The 12,092-nt window shown below is 39.7% G+C and overlaps 1 protein-coding gene across 1 annotated transcript in view; it reads left to right on the forward strand.

The window, feature by feature from the left end:
• LOC139736001 (disco-interacting protein 2 homolog C-like) overlaps window positions 1-11,351 on the forward strand; it is a 149,799-nt gene extending 138,448 nt beyond the window's left edge. The window contains exons 11-25 of the mRNA XM_071646750.1: window positions 174-262; window positions 759-869; window positions 1,397-1,520; window positions 1,929-2,032; window positions 2,560-2,727; window positions 3,309-3,402; window positions 4,265-4,384; window positions 6,304-6,418; window positions 7,027-7,166; window positions 7,949-8,085; window positions 8,838-8,918; window positions 9,424-9,551; window positions 10,062-10,146; window positions 10,663-10,761; window positions 11,256-11,351. Coding sequence (XP_071502851.1) covers window positions 174-262; window positions 759-869; window positions 1,397-1,520; window positions 1,929-2,032; window positions 2,560-2,727; window positions 3,309-3,402; window positions 4,265-4,384; window positions 6,304-6,418; window positions 7,027-7,166; window positions 7,949-8,085; window positions 8,838-8,918; window positions 9,424-9,551; window positions 10,062-10,146; window positions 10,663-10,761; window positions 11,256-11,351 — 1,691 coding nt within the window. The remainder of the gene's footprint in view (window positions 1-173; window positions 263-758; window positions 870-1,396; window positions 1,521-1,928; window positions 2,033-2,559; window positions 2,728-3,308; window positions 3,403-4,264; window positions 4,385-6,303; window positions 6,419-7,026; window positions 7,167-7,948; window positions 8,086-8,837; window positions 8,919-9,423; window positions 9,552-10,061; window positions 10,147-10,662; window positions 10,762-11,255) is intronic.
• The last annotated feature ends 741 nt before the right edge of the window (window positions 11,352-12,092 follow it).

Genomic DNA, 12,092 nt, shown 5'->3' on the forward strand with positions numbered 1-12,092 from the left:
TATATTAATTTGGTAGGCAACAAAAGTGTTTATTTCTGTCTCAATTTTGTTGAAATGACTGCATTAGATGTTTTATCGTGTTTGATCTTCTACCAGCCACACAATTTGGAATACATAGTTTCATATGAATATTGTTAACCATTTGGCTGCTATTTGTTTACCTTTATTTACAGGGAAACTACTAAGCAGAGCAAACAAGATTGCATACTTCCTACTTCACAAGTTAGGTGGCAAGGAACCGACTCTCAAGCCAGGAGACAGGGTAAAGAAATTCTCCAATCCTTTGTGTGTGTGCAGAACTTATTTGCGTTCATCCACAGCTTTCTTTCTCATCGCTTGTGTTGATAATGCTCTGTCTTTCGGTTCTCCCTCTTAGTTTTATTTTCATTGTCTGTGGCGTGTTTGTTTGTCTGCCTTTGTGTCTTTTTCTTATCTTCCTTTCTCTCTCTTAATTGCCCTCTCTTCAATGTCTTTTAGGGGACACGTCGGGTAGACATAGAAATTGATGGAGATATTTCCTGCTGTGAAAATGTAAAACAAGTTTGTTTGTTTTTTTCTAGAGGATGTATGTCAAATCTGTTAAGTGACTTCTGCTCCATCTTTTCACAGTGTGCTGCATATATGGAGAGCGTATGGTCCACGAAGATACTGTCATGTCATTTATACTCTATACTGTTATATATTTGCTTATATCTTGTCCCCCTTCCCCACCCCCTTTTCCCAACCCCTTACCTTGCCCCCCTCCCTTCCACAAACAGGTGGCACTAGTGTACCCCAACTCGGATCCCGCCGCCTTCATGTGTGCATTCTACGGGTGCCTCTTTGCTGGGATCGTTCCGGTTGCAATAGACGTTCCCGTCACAAGAAAGGTAAAGCACCGTGGCATAGGAACATATAGAAACCATCACAAAGAATGATATATAGCAACCAATCATTTACAGTATCGGCTCATAAGCTCAAAAGTTTTACATGTCTTTCAAGAAGAACATCCTCGTCTTTGAAAAGAACTTGTAAGACTCACTCCTTTTCATACTGTTGTGTAGTGTCTGTGTTATTTGTACATCAAAGCTCATTTACAAGCGTGTAAAGAATACTGTGAGCTAGGCCCTGTTGCATAAGAGTTTAGAGTAAACATAATTCAGAAAATCAAATAGAAGTCTCTGAATGCACAAATCTGATTGGCTGACACCTGACATATGTTTTATTTCTTACTTTTTTTTTTACTTATGTTTGAGTGCATCATTTTATGCAACAGAGCTCAGTAGTGATAATACGATGTACTATCATTATGCTCAATATCCTTACAAGTACACCCTTACCTATTGTCAGAGTGGTGGTCACACAACTTTTCCCTTTTCTCATATTCATTCACACACTCCGTCTTGTCCACCAATAGGATGCTGGGAGCCAGCAGATTGGCTTCCTATTGGGCGGCTGCGGCATCTCCGTTGCCTTGACGACCAGTGCCTGTCTCAAGGAGCTCCCCAAGACGCAATCCGGGGAGGTGTCAAGGTTCAAAGGTGAGAGTGCATGCAAAGACCTCTTCTTGCGCAGTTTCTGAAATCTCGACGGCTTGATATCAACGAGTTGGGCAGGTTTCAGAGCAAGTGATATTTCAGATCTCATAAGTCAGATCAGAATGAATCATTTCTTGCCTATGGAAAGCACAAGGTTTTGGGTTTTGTTTCACAGATTCCATATTGAGATTCGTGACAGTGTGTTTAGGATTTTCACCACTTGACAAAATATGAATGAATAATGATACTGATGATGGTGATGATGATAATGAGGATGATGATAATGATGATGATGATGATGATGATGATGATGATGATGATGGTGATGGTGATGATGATGGTGATAATAATGATGGTAGTGATGATGGTGATTATGGTAATTATGAGCTGTTTCCCTCTTTTTATCATCAGGTTGGCCTAAATTGACCTGGTACGTGACGGAACACCTCTCCAAGCCACAGAAGGACTGGCAGATTCCGCCCCGCCCTGCAGACGATGCTGCCGCATACATTGAGGTTAGTTTTGCTCTCGGAGGTTTCAGGGGAAAAAAAAAAAGAAGAATAAGCATAACTCTTACATCACTGCTTAAGGTAATGATTGAAATGTTTTGTGATGGCATATGTATGTTGCATTAGGGAATATGTACGAGAAGAATACAGGGTTCTTTTAAACGGTCATCACTATAATATAGAAGTATTCTGGTTCTGACATCCACTGGACACTTTCTGTGGTATTTTAATGCCATTTGTAAAGTCACAATCTGTATCCTAATATTTTCTTCAACTCTGCCCATTTTTTTTTTTTGGTTGTTGTTGGATGTCAATAAAAACATATCCTTTTCAAGCAAATGTAATTCATTTTATGTCATCCCTACTTACATTGTACAGTACACAACAGATAACGAGAGGAGCATGATGGGGGTAACGAGTATCCTAATATTTTCTTCAACTCTGCCCATTTTGTTGTTGTTGTTGTTGGATGTCAATAAAAACATATCCTTTTCAAGCAAATGTAATTCATTTTATGTCATCCCTTCTTACAGTACACCACAGACAACGAGGGGAGCGTGATGGGGGTAACGGTGCCAAGGAAGGCCATGCTGTACCACTGCCGGACACTGACCGTGGCGTGCAGCTACGGGGAGGGGGAGACCATGGTGAACGTCCTGGACTTCAAGAGGGATGTTGGACTGTGGCACAGCGTGCAGGCGGTGAGTGCACTTTGGGCTTGGATGGGAAGGGATGGGGTCAAAGGTCATGGGTCAGGGGGTCTTGAAGTACATGAAAAGGTCATCTCATCATGCATTGTTTTTGAGGCCATGCCAGGAAATAACGGCCTTTGTGGAAGTGGCGCTGAATCAATTGTACAATGAGAAAGGTCTTAATTCTGTTTGTGTGGGATTCTTCCTGTGTTTGTTTGTTTGTTTGTATGTGTGTATCATTTTGTTGAGGAACAGGAGCAGGGAGAAGGCATTGCTTTGTTTTGTTTTTTGTTGTTCTTTTTTTCTTTAGAGTATGGGGATTTGTGTTTGTGTTCTTAACATGGAGAGTCAGGAAACCTTCCTTTTCCTTTTGGTGAAATTTTGAAGTGCTTGATTATACATGAAATACTGTATTAATCACATTGCTTAAATACTCATTGTGATGTGATACATGCTATAGATCAAAACAGCAGAATTTCCCGATTGAAAGATACAAATCAGAGATTCTGTCAGTAGTCAAAATTGAAATGAATGTGATGATTGTTAGAAATTTCAAAGTCACTTTTGCAAATTCTTTTCTCCCCTTCCAGAGTATCTTCAATGGGATGCAGGTCTATTTTGTGCCCTACTCCCTAATGAAGGTGAACCCCGCCTCATGGATGCATGTTGTCACCAAGTACAAAGGTCAGTATAGGCGCATTCACACACGGGAGTTCATGGTTTATTTGCCATTGTTCACACACACTGTGCAGGACAAGTTATCGCAATGTTTCAACGGTAACAACAACAAAAAAAAGAAGATAAATCGAGAGTGACCAGAATGGTATCCCCTGTGTCTGAGTGTAGCAAGTGGCAGTGTGGGATTGAAAACCTCAAGTTTCTCTTTGCGTAGCAGTCACACACGAACTGCTCACAACAAATAGTCATGCAGGATCGACTTCTGCATTGCAACGTGTAGTTGGGGATAGTGTCTACACACAAGAAATAGTGGTTTTTTTATCGTGTTGCAGAACTCAATTTTCAATAATCATTAATTATGGTTTGTGTGAACAGTACTATTATTGAAAATCAGATGTTAATAGTGATAAGACTTTCAAACTTTATCATGTGGGGAAAAAAAATTTTGTTTAATTATATACTTTGGTTACAATTCAGTTAGGAATCCATTATGCGAAGTTTAGGAATGATAATTGAATTCTTTGCCCATGCAAATATGTGAAATTTAGATATAAATCTTCATTGTCTTAACCCGTTGAGGACGGACTGATTTTGCTACAACACGCATTTCCCATAGACACCTGCCCAAGTATACTCGGGACTCGTCCTCAACAGGCTAACTATTTAAGTGATGTAACTCCACTCCAAGTAGTACTATGCGGATGTACCCCCATCAAGCGTAAAATTATTTTGTTTTGTCAATACAGCTAACGTGCCAGCATCAAAAATATCATATTCAAGAATGTTGCTGTCAATGCGAAAGTTAACAAATTTTTGTTTTGCTCATATGTGTGTTTCTTTGTTTGTTTGTTTGTTTGTTTTTCCCCAGCCACTCTTGCCATTGTGAAGTCACGTGACATGCACTGGGGTCTCATGGCTCAGAAGGAACACAAGGGAATCAATCTGAACACACTCAGGATGCTACTGGTAGCTGACGGAGCAAACCCTTGTGAGTTACGCCCTGCTCTGACATCTTCTGCGTCCTCTTTCTTTTTTCTTTCTTTTTTCTTTCTTTTTTCTTTCTTTTTTCTTTCTTTTTTCTTTCCTTTTTCCGTCATTCCTTTTTACATTCGCTCTTTTTCTTTTAGTTTCTTTAATTTTGTCTTCCACAGTCAACCTCTCATTAGTCAAAAAGTTGACAATGGATATTAAAGAACATTCATTCTATAGAGTAAGTCAAAATGCAAAAGTCAAAGGATTTTCTCCAGGCCCTTTGGATTCCACTTAGATGAGGTTGACTGTGTTTTCTGTGTAGTGCTTGCTTTCCTATCCCGCTCTTTCTTCTTCTTTTTAAATTACTTTATTTTTTTTAAATAGGCCTACGTCTCCCCATTTTGTGATTGTGCATTTCCTTACAAGAATGTACCTCTTTTTATGCCTCCGCCACGAAGTGGTGCCGGAGGCATTATGTTTTCGGGTTGTCCGTCCGTCCGTCCGTCCGTCCGTCCGTCCGTCCGTCCGTCCGTCCGTCCGTCCGTCCTTCCGTCTGTCCGTCCGTAATGAATTTTGTGGACAGGGTAACTACCAAAACCTTTTGAGGTATCGTAATGAAACTTGGCATGTATGTGTATTAGGGTGTGAAGTTGTGCCTATCAACTTTTGGGTGCACATGCTCAAGGTCAAAGGTCAAAAGGTCAAGGTCAAATGCCTAAAATTTCACTATTTCCCCCATATCTATGCAATGCCTGAAGATATTTTCTTGAAACTTAGTGTGTACATGTATTACTCAATTAAGATTCTCTGGTAAAAGTTTGGGGTCATGAGGTCAAAAGGTCAAAGGTCAAAAGGTCAAGTAAAATGTTAAAATTTCACTTTTTTCTCTGTATCTTGGAAATTGTTCAAGGTATCTTCATGGAACATAATATATGCGTGTACTGACTGGCAGTGGTTATCTAGGGAATTTAGGGATCATGGGGTCAAAGGTCAGGGGTCAAAGGTCAAGGGCAATACTTCAAAATTGTACTATTTTCCTTAAATGCAATGCCAGCCGGATTATTTTTTTAAGTTGATGTATGCATGTATAACCCAATAGAGATTCTCTGGGATTTTTTTTTTTTTTTTTTTTTGCCAAGAAGGTCAAAGGTCAAAAGGTCAAAGATCAAGTGAAAGTGCTGAACTTACTTCGTTCTCCATATCTCGGACGTGGCTCAAGTTGTCTTGAAACTTAGTACTTTGTATTTATGTATGTTCTGCCTGACAGTGATTCTCTTATAAATCAAAGGCCAGATGAAAATGATAACAATTTACTGTTCAATACAGAAATTGCACTTTTTCTCCACACCTTGAAAATTACTCAGTGCATAAACTTATGAAAGGGTCAAAGTCAAGTTAAAGTTCTTAAATCCCCAAATACATGCTCTCCTATTCATCCAATTAAACATAGGTCAAGGAAGGTAAACATTCAATACATTTGTGACAAACATGTCATTTTAATATTTTGCCAATTTTGTGAAAATGTAATCACACATTGTCCACATGTACTACAGACCTATTAGGAGAATCATGCATTATGGCGGAGGCATACCAGTCGCCATAGCGACATTTCTAGTTCATTATGTTACCAGAGGAAAAAGAAAAACATTCTGTATATTCTCTCATCTTACAAGACTCAAAGGACAACCCTCTACTTTGTAAGAGTTGCTAAGAGCCCTGCCTGACATAGTGACAATCGCTGTAATGAAATCCACTTTCTGCCCAAGAAAATGCAGTTGATTGCCAGAGACATCTTTGAAATAGTGTTATTACAGTGTATGTCACCTTTGTTGATGTTGCTTGCTTGTTTGTTACATATTTTTCCACAATTCTCCATCCACTCTTGATTATTTGTGTGTGATTGTGTTTGTTTTTTTACCCCATCTACCTTTCCAGGGTCATTATCATCATGCGATGCCTTCCTCAATACGTTCCAGAGTAAAGGACTCAAACCAGAAGTCCTCTGTCCCTGCGCCTGTGCAACAGAAGCTCTGACAGTGTCAATACGAAGGTACGATCGAGATTACCATCCCTTGTTTCTATTTCTTGCTCCTTTTCCTCTCTCGTTCTTCTCTGTCTCTCACTGTCAATCTCTTTCTCTCATTCTCAATCTCTTTCTCTCCCCCATTTCTCATGTCTTCTTGGATTCCTTGCTCACTTTCTTTCTTTTTCATTCTGTCCTCCCATTTTCACTTGCTTTCTCTTTTCTTTCCTTCATTTCTTTTATTCTTCCTTTCTTGCTTTCTTTGCAGTGTAGCAATCAACCACAAGGGCAGTTAGAATGTCCCACTTGTGAAATGTTGACAATGATAAGAAAATGATGAGAGTGATGATGGTGGCGCTGAATGGTGGTAATAATGGTGGTGATGATGATGGTAGTGATGGTGGTGATGATGATAGTAGTGATGGTGGGGATGATGATAGTAGTGATGGTGGTGATGATGATGGTAGTGATGGTGGTGATGATGATGGTAGTGATGGTGGTGATGATGATAGTAGTGATGGTGGGGATGATGATGATGGCATCAATATGTATAGGATTGATATACAAGGTGATGATGGTGTATGTTTGTCAGATATGAATATTTATTAGTTTTGATTTGTTTCTCCTTGAATCAGGCCTGGAAAGACCGGTATGACAGCATCCGGGCGGGGCGTGCTGTCAATGGCCGGTCTGAGCTACGGCGTGGTGAGGGTGGATACAGATGACAAACTCACATCACTGACGCTACAAGATGTGGGCGTGGTCATGCCAGGAGGTGAGATGATTGGCAGATATGCACGGTGGTGCTTGATGGAGCCAGAAGGACATAACTGCTATTAGCAGACCTCCCAACCATACTGAATTTTGAGGAAAGAATGTGAATTTTGACCATTCCCAGCTCTTTTTTCAACAGGAGTTTCCTATTTTTCTGGATAATTTTGCTACACTCTCATATGGGAACTGCTCTTTCTTTCCTACTTTTGAGCCAAATCATCCCTATTTTTTCAGTCAGAAAGGTTGGGAGGTCTGTATTACCCACCAGCTGAGAGAAATTGAAATCACATATGAACAACAAGGCTGTACCTGCACTCCTCTGAGTCTTTGAAGCTACATATGATATTATGACTGAAACAAGCACAGCATCACTTTTGAGCAAGAAGGATGTAATTACACTGTCATGGTCAATCCAGCTGCATTCTACCAGTTATTCTTAGTAGTCATTCCTGAAAAGAAATGAAATTAAATTCAACAACTCCTGAAAGGTTTTACTTCTCAATTCAATTTCAGTTTCAATTCAGATCAAATTTTATTTCCAATGTAATATATTCTGTCAAATACAACAATTCCTTTCCCAAGAAATCAGTGTAATTCAGAATTTATGAACATATATGCATGTATCTGTTTGATTTGGAATGAAGCTTGTGCAAAGAACGTCATTGAATGCCAACTTGAAAGTAGGCTTGTGTTACAGTTTTATATTTTCAGAGTTCAAATTATTGAACTTATCTCACCTACATTATACCTTCTCTTTTTGATTTTGTATCCTTTGAAAAACAGCTGCCATGGTGGTTGTGAAGATTGATGGACCGCCCGTTCTGTGCAAGACGGACGAGATTGGAGAGCTGTGCGTGGCCTCGGAGTCAGTGGGCGGATCTTTCTGGGGTCTGAAGGGGAAGACTAATGCCACATTCAATGTGAGTGTCACTCAAAAACTTCATGTTACAAGCATTGAGTATCTGTTAATCTGGCTGAGGATCTTTATGCCTTCTATCCTGAAAGGTGTCAGAGGCATCACTTTGTTCTTTGTTGATCAAATGAGAGAGCGACTTAATTGGTGTCTCATTTCGGGCTAAATCACGCTTTCAGGCTCGATCCCTTCTATGATTTTAGCAAGTTTGCCTGTTATGAATTGATGGTTAAATGATTAAAATTGCACACAAAGTTTGACTGGGGTGTCATAGAGACTTAACGTTGGTCGTGTAAATCAGATTTGCATAGATGCAGGAAATTAGGACAGATTCCGAGGTTGAAAGCAGGAAGATTCCTAAAAGACGTGATGGCATCCTGCAAAATCAACTAAGGATATGCACCTTGTTGAATGCCATATTGATGATTTTATCTTTACATTCCAGTGTAGATTGAAAATTTCATTCTCTTTTAATCAGAGGAAAGTGAAGATAATCATACAATCTATGTAGTGTACAAGTACCGTCATGCTTTCATTATAAAATGGTGATATGGATCCTAATCAAATGATTGGCTGAGAGCTGTCACATAACCAGTCTTTCATTTTGCTTGAAGGTGCAAATTTGCTTTTCACTGGGTATTCGTACACTGATGACGGATACTAACAACCACTTGTTTGCTCTCAGCTGCATTGCATTGTGAACATCGAATGATTCCTGTTGATAATCCTGATCTGTGATTGGTCCCCTCTCTCTATCAGGTGACTGCACTCGGGGAGTATGAGCGGCCAATCAGCGAACAGCACTTTGTCAAGACGGGTCTCCTCGGCTTCCTAGGGCCGGTGAGTTTACAAGAAATCCAATAATGGAAGTGCTCCAGCTTGCATACCATAATGACGTTTCTCACAACCTTACTTTTTATTGGCAAACCGTCCTTGCAATACTTAGATGAAATCATATTTCTCTTTGGAAATAAGAATTCTAACTGTGGTTAAATTCCAAGTTGAATATGAAAACAGTTGTACTTGTAACCTGTGAGATCTACTTCTTCTTCATTGTTGTAGTAGCATATACGATTGAACCAAAAATTAGAATGTTTTGTAAGGTCATTTGTCACCTGTAGCATAAATGTTTCATGAAAAACACTATGTGGTGTCATGATGAAATTTCATCTTTAGAAGAAATATAACCAACAAGAATTTTTCATTTGTGTATGTATGTACATGTGTGTTTGCTTGGTCCCACATGCTTCATTTCATGTCATTATCAATCCCTGTGATCAGACATACATTAGTCCTGACATCATCACAAAGTCTTTATGAGCCAACTTTGCATTTGTATTTGTAGGGAGGTCTGGTTTTCGTCTGTGGCAAGGTGGATGGTCTCATGATTGTCAGTGGGCGGAGACACAACACGGACGACATCATTGCAACGGTACTGGCCGTGGAGCCCCTCAAGTTCATCTACAGAGGGCGGTATGTCGTCCTAGCTATTTTTTTTTTGTGTGTGTGTGTGTGTGTTAATGCGTTTGATTGAAATGTACAATTTTTACTATAATGAGCATAAGAAATCATGCATTACAGCTACTTCGTCAAATTTCTTTCTTTTTTCTTGATAATTCATCATAATCTTGTCATTTACAGTGCTATCTGTTCTACATTGGTACGTGCTTGTATTCACAAAAAAAGAATTGTTGATAAGCAGGTTCCATGTGAGTTCCACGTGAACATACATACATGTATATATTATAATGCATAGGTTTTCATCTTGGTTACAATTTTAGGACATCATTTGTTTGATTAGTAAAATTGTGGTGTGCTCATAGTTTTATTGAAACCATATATTCAAATGTGAATGTGTGTCGTAAGACCACTGCGTTTTGGAAAAGGAAACTTATGCAGTTCATCAATCCACAGCTATCACAAGGTTGTACAATATGAACCTTGGCTTACTAATTGCTTTCATGCCTCCTTTCTGTGTTTCAGAATCGGCGTCTTTTCCATCAAAGTGCTCAAGGATGAGAGAATAATCATCATCGCAGAGCAGAGACCAGAAGCTACAGAGGAAGAGGTACATTTTTTTAACTACAAATAAATGTTACAACATCAAAGAGTGCAAACACCCCTTTATATAAAGAATGGTACTACCCTCCCCAACTTGTGCAGTGTAAGCATGGGAATGGTCCACTTCAGAAGAAGGTGTCGGCAAGTCGGGCATATTTAGTTGAACTGCTTGTGTTATAAGCGTGAAATGAGATTTTGTTGCTGCCATATTGTAGTTGAAGGATTGAAATTGGAGGAATGTTTACCCTGATATTCATTATTTTTAGTTAGAGTAAAGTTATTGGTTATGCAATAAAAAACAGGAAAGAAAGGGAATGAACCAGACATATCTATACCATTGCATTTGTTATTATGGAATTGATTTTCAGTTTTGTCATGATGTTGTAGTGTAGGATAATTTCATGTGCATCGTGGCTTTGGTAACGTTTTACTCTATCTGCTAGTTGTTAACTTATTGATGCCTGTTTCCGTACATGGTGCTTATCACTGCTGCTTCCGTTTTCTGTGCACCCTCCCTCTGCAGTGCTTCCAGTGGATGAGCCGAGTACTACAGGCCGTGGATAGTATCCACCAGGTGGGCGTCTACTGTCTGGCACTGGTCCCTCCAAACTCCCTTCCCAAGGTGAGCTTCAGCCTGCATCACCATTATAATGATGATGATGATGATGATGATGATGATGATGAAGGTGGTGATGATGATGATGATGAAGGTGGTGATGATGATGATGATGGCGATGATGATGGCGATGATGATGATGATGATGATTGTGATGATAATGATGGTGATGGGGATAGTAATGATGATGATGATGATGATGATGATGGTGATAGTAATGATGGTGATAGTAATGATGATAGTAATGATGATGATATGATGATGATAGTGATGATGATGATAATGATGATATGATGATGGTGATGATGATGATGATGATGATGGTGGTGGTGATGGTGATGATGATGATGATGATGGTGGTGATGATTATGATGATGATATGATAGTTATGGGCCGCAGCTTGGCAGAGGAGTACCAGAAGATATGTTACAGGCAGGTAGTTTCTGTGTCTTTTTTTTTTTTTTTATAATTATTAGTTTGTTTTTCCCTTTGTCTTCCAGACACCCCTTGGAGGCATCCACCTGTCGGAAACCAAACAGAGGTTTATCTCAGGAGCCCTGCATCCAACCAATGTACTCATGTGTCCACACACGTAAGTCGCATGACAAGTGTACCACAGCACACGTTTGTCGTGTTTTTGTACACTGTGTATTGCTATGGACCATGGTCGCAAATTATGTGTTCAGATTTAGGGTTGGTCCCAGTGTGCACACGGCGCAAGTTTCCTATAGAGACCTACGCTATCAACTCCTCTGTAGCGCTTACGCTTTGGCCCACTTCCCCGAGTCCGAAGAAGTTCGATTCACTGTAGTCAGTGGTCCGATCACAGTTCGGCTCATGATTCGACTGAGGGAGGTGACAGCTTTAGCAAACTTCTTTTTGTGATGTCATAATAACAAGCACACATGCACACACCCTGGCATTACTACAGAATGCGCGATACGCAGAGAAGACAACGAAAGGCAACGTTACTTTGCAACACCTACGCACTTTACTCTTGATGACAGCTCAACTTCGGTAATCATTCGTATCAATGCTGACGGTGATCGGCAGTATCATCATACAGCGCCCTCTACACTACCGGGACTATGCACCTTTAAGTTTCTCTTGATGTAATTCTTACAAGGAATAGCCATCAAAGAACTGTCTTTTAAAAGTTGCTGTAAAACAATTTTAGGCAGAGAGCATGTGAAATTGATTTAAATCTGTATTCTTAATGGTAGATTCATTTTTCAGGCCAAGTACAAAGCTTTTTATGATTTTCTCCAATGTAGGTCTTGTCGCACAACTACAGCCACTACACATTAGTCATCAATAGATGATTTCTGATTTCTTCT

Source organism: Diadema antillarum, unplaced genomic scaffold (genome assembly GCF_040938485.1).
Source record: "Diadema antillarum isolate AM-2024a unplaced genomic scaffold, OU_Dant_1.0 seq00000618_RagTag, whole genome shotgun sequence".
Classification (NCBI taxonomy): Eukaryota; Metazoa; Echinodermata; class Echinoidea; order Diadematoida; family Diadematidae; genus Diadema; species Diadema antillarum.